General features: G+C 54.5%; 1 protein-coding gene across 1 annotated transcript in view; it reads right to left on the reverse strand.

Moving 5' to 3' along the window:
* Positions 1-9,437, reverse strand: part of MIA2 (melanoma inhibitory activity 2) — a 28,171-nt gene that overhangs the window by 2,610 nt on the left and 16,124 nt on the right. The window contains 6 exon segments of the mRNA XM_018563684.1: positions 1,554-1,582; positions 1,662-1,729; positions 5,240-5,374; positions 7,114-7,272; positions 7,989-8,111; positions 8,665-8,694. Coding sequence (XP_018419186.1) covers positions 1,554-1,582; positions 1,662-1,729; positions 5,240-5,374; positions 7,114-7,272; positions 7,989-8,111; positions 8,665-8,694 — 544 coding nt within the window.

Genomic DNA, 9,437 nt, shown 5'->3' on the forward strand with positions numbered 1-9,437 from the left:
GCCCCTCTCCTGCAGCCCGGCCATAGTCTCCGACCATCTCCTGCAGCACCGCCATAGTCTCCGACCATCTCCTGCTTAATGTCTACAGTCTGATAGTTTTCTGTAGCATTACATTCACTATGGTGTGGCCCTTTTGGTGATTTCAGACGACTCACTTGAGGTTTCCAACATCAAGTAAGTAGACCATCATTGGCCTAAGGCATTTATCCGTTTTGCATGACGCCTTCCATTTAAAACTTTTCTAGCAATGACGAGCGAAATCTCCCAGACTCATTCACCAGCAACTGAAACTCAAATTGCTTTACGCCAGGGGTCTCAAACCTCCGGCCCTCCAGCTGTGGTGGAACTACAAATCCCATGAGGCATTGCAAGACTCTCACAGCCACAACTCCCGAAGAGAGATGCATCATGGGATTTGTAGTTTCACCACAGCTGGAGGGCCGGAGGTTTGAGACCCCCCTGCTTTACACAGTGGGTTGGTGAACCTGTAATGGGGTCCTCTGGGCTGCTTAGAAATCTACATCAGTATGAACACGGGCCACCACTAGTGTTGCAGGCAAGAACCGGCCTCCGGTGTAACCTCACTAACCAAAAATCAGCATGTAAAAAAAAAAAGGGCAGAAGGTGATCGCGTCTGACACCGACAATGTCAAAAAGTTCACAGCAGTCATTCTACTGATAATCCGGCATAGGGGCAGAATGCATGATAAGAAATACTTATAGACTGAGGGAGGATAAACAGGGAGCCAATACCCTGGAAGGAAGCGGGGGTGGCATTCACTCTGCAAGGAGGAAGTGAAATGATAGGCGGAGCTACACTACAGAGAACATAAAAAATGCAGAAGCGCACTACCAAGTAGTGACTGAGCAGGAGAAAATAATCAAATGAGACTTACCAGGGTGTGGGTAATAGCGCGTTGTCAGCGGTGAGGTCTGGATAAAGGGTTGCTGGTGGTGGTGGGCAGGCTAATGTGTAAATCGTTGGTGCTGGAAAGACTAAGATGTCAAAAGGGGAACTGGGTCCGACGTTTAATGTGGCTGGGATCTGAGGGGGCGGCTCGGGTTTGGGAGAAAAAAAATTTTGGGCTGTTTAAAACGTGCTAGCTGCTGGTGGATGTGTACCTGAGATCTGTGTGTGTGCGGGGGAGCTGCGGTGAACAGTTGAAGCTGTCAGGCCGGGATTGTCCGGGGGAAACCACCAGTGCGGAAGCTAGCTTGGAGGTGGATGTTGAGGTCAGGTTGGGACTACACCGCTCGAGGGCACGAGCGGCACGCCCGAAGCAGCGAGCGGTGCGTCCGTGGGGTACAACGGGTGGGAACGAGTGGCGGAGGTGGTGGGTGAAGGAGTTGAAAACTGGCTACGCGTTTCGAAGAGCGGGTCTTCTTTTTCAAGCCACTGAGTGAAGGCCTTGGTAAGTCTCATTTGATTATTTTCTCCTGCTCAGTCACTACTTGGTAGTGCGCCTCTGCATTTTTTATGTTCTCTATCAGCAAAACGTTGGACACCCCGGTCCGCAATTTTTAGGAGCCGCACACTTAGTAACGCAAGCGATATTTGTTCACCCTCACCTCAGTGGCAGCGCTGTAATAGAGGACATTTCTCCCAACTTTTTTTTGGAGCTACACTACAGAACATTCTCACAAGACCTCCATATGCTTACATTGCCTTCTTCCGGCCCATCCCTGCTGGCGTTACCTCTCGATTTATATTCTGGAGAAGATCGCCCATCTGTCAGAGGAATGAAAATAAATAGTGAAACCCAAAATCAGTGGTGTGTGTGTGCGCGTGTGTGTGTGTCGAGTACCGGGAGTTCCATTCAGGAAGCAAGGTGGCGTGTAATGACTCGCCACCCGGCTTCCCAATTACTAAGAAAGTCTGTCCCCTCTTACCTTGGTATGTCCAGCCTGTCACCCCCGGGGCCTCTGCAGCCAGAACACGGCCTTCCTCCAGCACCCAGCAGGAGATCTGGCCGGCCAATCATGAGATGACGAGGGAGCATGAAGCCAGACTAGGCTTCGGAGCATTTGGGCGAGGGCGAGTACTCACTCCCAAATACTCAGTATCGGCACATCCCTAGTATATACACAGCAAAACGTGAGAATAACCAATCCCAGTGCTCACCATAGACCTCTGTCACCTCAGGATGGTGTGTGTGTGGTGTGTGGTGTGTGGTGTGTGGTGTGTGGTGTGGGGTGTGTGGTGTGGGGTGTGTGGTGTGGGGTGTGTGGTGTGGGGTGTGTGGTGTGGGGTGTGTGGTGTGGGGTGTGTGGTGTGGGGTGTGTGGTGTGGGGTGTGTGGTGTGGGGTGTGTGGTGTGGGGTGTGTGGTGTGGGGTGTGTGGTGTGGGGTGTGTGGTGTGGGGTGTGTGGTGTGGGGTGTGTGGTGTGGGGTGTGTGGTGTGGGGTGTGTGGTGTGGGGTGTGTGGTGTGGGGTGTGTGGTGTGGGGTGTGTGGTGTGGGGTGTGTGGTGTGGGGTGTGTGGTGTGGGGTGTGTGGTGTGGGGTGTGTGGTGTGGGGTGTGTGGTGTGGGGTGTGTGGTGTGGGGTGTGTGGTGTGGGGTGTGTGGTGTGGGGTGTGTGGTGTGGGGTGTGTGGTGTGGGGTGTGTGGTGTGGGGTGTGTGGTGTGGGGTGTGTGGTGTGGGGTGTGTGGTGTGGGGTGTGTGGTGTGGGGTGTGTGGTGTGGGGTGTGTGGTGTGGGGTGTGTGGTGTGGGGTGTGTGGTGTGGGGTGTGTGGTGTGGGGTGTGTGGTGTGGGGTGTGTGGTGTGGGGTGTGTGGTGTGGGGTGTGTGGTGTGGGGTGTGTGGTGTGGGGTGTGTGGTGTGGGGTGTGTGGTGTGGGGTGTGTGGTGTGGGGTGTGTGGTGTGGGGTGTGTGGTGTGGGGTGTGTGGTGTGGGGTGTGTGGTGTGGGGTGTGTGGTGTGGGGTGTGTGGTGTGGGGTGTGTGGTGTGGGGTGTGTGGTGTGGGGTGTGTGGTGTGGGGTGTGTGGTGTGGGGTGTGTGGTGTGGGGTGTGTGGTGTGGGGTGTGTGGTGTGGGGTGTGTGGTGTGGGGTGTGTGGTGTGGGGTGTGTGGTGTGGGGTGTGTGGTGTGGGGTGTGTGGTGTGGGGTGTGTGGTGTGGGGTGTGTGGTGTGGGGTGTGTGGTGTGGGGTGTGTGGTGTGGGGTGTGTGGTGTGGGGTGTGTGGTGTGGGGTGTGTGGTGTGGGGTGTGTGGTGTGGGGTGTGTGGTGTGGGGTGTGTGGTGTGGGGTGTGTGGTGTGGGGTGTGTGGTGTGGGGTGTGTGGTGTGGGGTGTGTGGTGTGGGGTGTGTGGTGTGGGGTGTGTGGTGTGGGGTGTGTGGTGTGGGGTGTGTGGTGTGGGGTGTGTGGTGTGGGGTGTGTGGTGTGGGGTGTGTGGTGTGGGGTGTGTGGTGTGGGGTGTGTGGTGTGGGGTGTGTGGTGTGGGGTGTGTGGTGTGGGGTGTGTGGTGTGGGGTGTGTGGTGTGGGGTGTGTGGTGTGGGGTGTGTGGTGTGGGGTGTGTGGTGTGGGGTGTGTGGTGTGGGGTGTGTGGTGTGGGGTGTGTGGTGTGGGGTGTGTGGTGTGGGGTGTGTGGTGTGGGGTGTGTGGTGTGGGGTGTGTGGTGTGGGGTGTGTGGTGTGGGGTGTGTGGTGTGGGGTGTGTGGTGTGGGGTGTGTGGTGTGGGGTGTGTGGTGTGGGGTGTGTGGTGTGGGGTGTGTGGTGTGGGGTGTGTGGTGTGGGGTGTGTGGTGTGGGGTGTGTGGTGTGGGGTGTGTGGTGTGGGGTGTGTGGTGTGGGGTGTGTGGTGTGGGGTGTGTGGTGTGGGGTGTGTGGTGTGGGGTGTGTGGTGTGGGGTGTGTGGTGTGGGGTGTGTGGTGTGGGGTGTGTGGTGTGGGGTGTGTGGTGTGGGGTGTGTGGTGTGGGGTGTGTGGTGTGGGGTGTGTGGTGTGGGGTGTGTGGTGTGGGGTGTGTGGTGTGGGGTGTGTGGTGTGGGGTGTGTGGTGTGGGGTGTGTGGTGTGGGGTGTGTGGTGTGGGGTGTGTGGTGTGGGGTGTGTGGTGTGGGGTGTGTGGTGTGGGGTGTGTGGTGTGGGGTGTGTGGTGTGGGGTGTGTGGTGTGGGGTGTGTGGTGTGGGGTGTGTGGTGTGGGGTGTGTGGTGTGGGGTGTGTGGTGTGGGGTGTGTGGTGTGGGGTGTGTGGTGTGGGGTGTGTGGTGTGGGGTGTGTGGTGTGGGGTGTGTGGTGTGGGGTGTGTGGTGTGGGGTGTGTGGTGTGGGGTGTGTGGTGTGGGGTGTGTGGTGTGGGGTGTGTGGTGTGGGGTGTGTGGTGTGGGGTGTGTGGTGTGGGGTGTGTGGTGTGGGGTGTGTGGTGTGGGGTGTGTGGTGTGGGGTGTGTGGTGTGGGGTGTGTGGTGTGGGGTGTGTGGTGTGGGGTGTGTGGTGTGGGGTGTGTGGTGTGGGGTGTGTGGTGTGGGGTGTGTGGTGTGGGGTGTGTGGTGTGGGGTGTGTGGTGTGGGGTGTGTGGTGTGGGGTGTGTGGTGTGGGGTGTGTGGTGTGGGGTGTGTGGTGTGGGGTGTGTGGTGTGGGGTGTGTGGTGTGGGGTGTGTGGTGTGGGGTGTGTGGTGTGGGGTGTGTGGTGTGGGGTGTGTGGTGTGGGGTGTGTGGTGTGGGGTGTGTGGTGTGGGGTGTGTGGTGTGGGGTGTGTGGTGTGGGGTGTGTGGTGTGGGGTGTGTGGTGTGGGGTGTGTGGTGTGGGGTGTGTGGTGTGGGGTGTGTGGTGTGGGGTGTGTGGTGTGGGGTGTGTGGTGTGGGGTGTGTGGTGTGGGGTGTGTGGTGTGGGGTGTGTGGTGTGTGGTGTGTGTGTGGGGTGTGTGTGTGGGGTGTGTGTGTGTGTGTGGGGTGTGTGTGGTGTGTGGGGTGTGTGTGTGTGTGTCATTAGCACTGTTATCCCATGCTCTGCCCGAGGAATGCCGGTGTCCGTATTCCTACTCTGTACACATTTCTTTGGGCTCACCAATACAAATGATACACATACTGTATATGAGCCACTTTGTAATCACGTAAAGCAGAACTCCAGCCGTAAAGCTAAATATAGTTGAATTATACCGAAAATCACAAATACAGCTGCCAAAAAATAGATGTAAAAAGAGAGATGAACTTCATTATTGTGCTGCTTCTCCTTTACTGTCCAGTCACAGGACGTGTTTGTGCACACCCAAGCTAATCTAGAAGATGAAGCTGATGACCAACTCACCCAGCGAGTCCATAAAAGGTTTGCCCGGATTTCTGGTCAGTTCTGCAGGACCAGAGAATCGCCCGGATGGTGGCGGGTAATGGTAAAATCGGTCCGGTCGCCGGGGTGGGAAATGGTGCTCTGGGTATGGCAGGCCTGGGTACAGCGTGGGGGGAAAAGAGAAGTAGTTAAAGTAAGTAATACAAAGAACTTGTGTGGAACTCAGAGAGAGCGCTCCAGTGACCATATTACACCTTTTCTATGATCAGATTAACAATGAATGGCAAAACACCCCAAAAATAATAATAATTCTCCAAAAACATCACATATGTGATTCAGACCTAAACCCAGAGTACAATATAGAAAGTTACAACCACAAAGAGATGGTTACCCATAGGCCAGATTGTGACATTAAAGCATATAATTTGAGCACTACTGTGATAATGGGAGCTCCTCATAATGGACACAGCGGGTGTACAGACCCGCGAACTGAGCACAGGGATGGTGGGAGCTCCTCATAATGGGCACAGCGGGTGTACAGCCCCGGGAACTGAGCACAGGGATGGTGGGAGCTCCTCATAATGGGCACAGCGGGTGTACAGCCCCGGGAACTGAGCACAGGGATGGTGGGAGCTCCTCATAATGGGCACAGCGGGTGTACAGCCCCGGGAACTGAGCACAGGGATGGTGGGAGCTCCTCATAATGGGCACAGCGGGTGTACAGCCCCGGGAACTGAGCACAGGGATGGTGGGAGCTCCTCATAATGGGCACAGCGGGTGTACAGCCCCGGGAACTGAGCACAGGGATGGTGGGAGCTCCTCATAATGGGCACAGCGGGTGTACAGCCCCGGGAACTGAGCACAGGGATGGTGGGAGCTCCTCATAATGGGCACAGCGGGTGTACAGCCCCGGGAACTGAGCACAGGGATGGTGGGAGCTCCTCATAATGGGCACAGCGGGTGTACAGCCCCGGGAACTGAGCACAGGGATGGTGGGAGCTCCTCATAATGGGCACAGCGGGTGTACAGCCCCGGGAACTGAGCACAGGGATGGTGGGAGCTCCTCATAATGGGCACAGCGGGTGTACAGCCCCGGGAACTGAGCACAGGGATGGTGGGAGCTCCTCATAATGGGCACAGCGGGTGTACAGCCCCGGGAACTGAGCACAGGGATGGTGGGAGCTCCTCATAATGGGCACAGCGGGTGTACAGCCCCGGGAACTGAGCACAGGGATGGTGGGAGCTCCTCATAATGGGCACAGCGGGTGTACAGCCCCGGGAACTGAGCACAGGGATGGTGGGAGCTCCTCATAATGGGCACAGCGGGTGTACAGCCCCGGGAACTGAGCACAGGGATGGTGGGAGCTCCTCATAATGGGCACAGCGGGTGTACAGCCCCGGGAACTGAGCACAGGGATGGTGGGAGCTCCTCATAATGGGCACAGCGGGTGTACAGCCCCGGGAACTGAGCACAGGGATGGTGGGAGCTCCTCATAATGGGCACAGCGGGTGTACAGCCCCGGGAACTGAGCACAGGGATGGTGGGAGCCCCTCATAATGGGCACAGTAGGTGTGCAGACCCGGGAACCCACCAATAAAAGGTACAATAGATACTCTTAAAAAAATAGACCACACAGGGACTCGTACACACCTACACAATCACATACAGACACACAAAAGGTTGAACTTGATGGACCCGTGTCTTTATTCAACCTCAAATACTATGTAACTATAAAGCCCCTGAAAGATAGGCGAGATTGTCAGGTGATTTAACTCCGCCAAATACTAAGAGGGTCTAAAAGGACATTTCACCCAAAGCTGATATCAGTAGAGTGGAAATGAACTGGAAGGATCCCAGGATATAAAAAATAAAGAAAAGAAGAAAATGCACATACCTGGTGGGGGGACATTGTTCTTCTGCTCTCTGTCCCATGGTGGTGATAAAGACCCAGCATCAGATAACGTGCGCTGGTGGTCTGATTTTCTATCTGCATTAGCATCACTTCCCTCCTTGGGCCCAGGGTACCCTGGGTAATATCCTGGAGGCCGCATACCTGCAGATGAAATGTCCTCAATTATTGTGTTCCTAAGGAATGTGCAGAGGATGTCATTTAATCACTGTACTGAGGAAAGAGAGAGAGAGAGCAGAGCGAGAGGAAAGAGAGAGAGCGAGCAGAGCGAGAGGAAAGAGAGAGAGAGAGCGAGAGAGCAGAGCGAGAGGAAAGAGAGAGCGAGAGAGCAGAGCGAGAGGAAAGAGAGAGAGAGAGAGCAGAGCGAGAGGAAAGAGAGAGCGAGAGAGCAGAGCGAGAGGAAAGAGAGAGAGAGAGAGCGAGAGGAAAGAGAGCAGAGCGAGAGGAAAGAGAGAGAGAGAGAGCGAGAGGAAAGAGAGCAGAGCGAGAGGAAAGAGAGAGAGAGAGAGCGAGAGGAAAGAGAGCAGAGCGAGAGGAAAGAGAGAGAGAGAGAGCGAGAGGAAAGAGAGCAGAGCGAGAGGAAAGAGAGCAGAGCGAGAGGAAAGAGAGCAGAGCGAGAGGAAAGAGAGCAGAGCGAGAGGAAAGAGAGCAGAGCGAGAGGAGAGAGCGGCAGAAGAAAACAGACAGGTAAAAGGATGGTATGGAAGACGGTAGTAGATCCACATACACAGAGCGACAGATCGGGGGAGGAGAGTATTAAAGCTGGAAACACATAAAACACATTTCCTCTTCATTAGACTCATGCACAGAGCTTGCTCCTCATGTGCCCAGGGTGGATATGAAGCGGTCGGCCCGCATACCTCTATCGCCTGCAGGCAGCATCGGGGAAAGCCTGAGGGGTCCTTCCAGAAGCGTTGGAGGGGAGAGGAAAGCGCGGTTCTCCTGTGCGCGGCTGATTGGAGACAATCCATACGGTGAGCTCTCTGGAGAACAGGAAGACGAGAAATGGAAGAATCTGCTGGCTACGAGGTGCAATCATTTCTATCACAGATCGGTCGTTATGTGAGAACTAAAAATGAGGCAAACTAATGGAAGACACAAAACGCGGCACTACATTAAAAGGCGAAAAACATGTCACAAGACGGCATGTGAAAAGAGCTTCTTGATGACTGAACGAGGTCGGTGAAGACGAGTATATGAGCTACACGGGGTGATATTTTGCAGCACACAAGTGACTTCCTGTCTCGTACATCAAGCTTCTACTACTGGCCGCTCACAACCTGCGGCCAGGGAACTGAGGAACAGGAACAGGATTTTTTTTTTTTTAATCCCAGTCTTCAGCTGCTGACTTTCGATCACATGTGAGTAGATTTTAGTAACTGTATTGCTGCTATTATGACTTTGTATCCCACCCCAATGAAGTGCGGCATTAATGACCGATGTTTATGGCCTATGGGATGTAACAGAGGGACACAATGGACACTATGGGCTGATGGTCTATGTTCCATGCAATGAGAGCAATGTAAATATCAATACCTGGGTGGTTAATAAAGGCATCTGCGTAAGCTACCAGGAGAAAAATACGAAACGCGTTAAATACACCAAATCACTACGGCATCCATCAGTATCTGCTGGTTGGATGACCAGTGAAACGTCTTCAAGAAAAGAAAAAAACAGCAAGTTCTGTTGCCATGACTTATTTTTTTTACAGATACATCAGTATCTGGCCATATCACGTAAGGTGCCCATACACTGCTCGATTCTCGTACGAGAATAGCGGGAAATCCCGCGATCGTACGAGAATCGAGCAGTGTGAATGAAGACGTGCGACCGTTTCTACTGTACGGTCGCACGTCTTTTGTCTAAGGAGCACGCTAGAAAACCCGCCGGGAATCGTACGATTTTCGGCTGGTTTGAACGGTGCTCGGGAGACAAATGCCGAACGTGCCGGTGTGCGCACGTGCACACTGCCCGTTCAGCATTGCGGTCATCGGAAGCCCGCCCCTCAGGAGGCGGGCTTGCGATGATCGCAAGTACGATCTGCCTGTCCAAGATGGGCAGATAGTACGTTTTTTTTAAAAATTACTTTCCAACCATCGCAAGACCAAGGTCTTGCGATGGTTGGAAAGTGTATGGCCACCTTAAGAGGGATGTCACACTCCAGGGCCACACAGAAAACGCGTCATCGATAACGGGAAGGATTTATAGTAGTGAATGTCGAGAAAAGAAATCTTGGAAAAAAAATATGAAAGCGCAAAAAAAAAAAAAAAACCCTTTGAAATGCTAGCCCTGAAACAAAGTTTCCCTTC

The sequence above is a fragment of the Nanorana parkeri genome, unplaced genomic scaffold, assembly GCF_000935625.1.
Source record: "Nanorana parkeri isolate BGI_ZX_2015 unplaced genomic scaffold, ASM93562v1 scaffold685, whole genome shotgun sequence".
NCBI lineage: Eukaryota > Metazoa > Chordata > Amphibia > Anura > Dicroglossidae > Nanorana > Nanorana parkeri.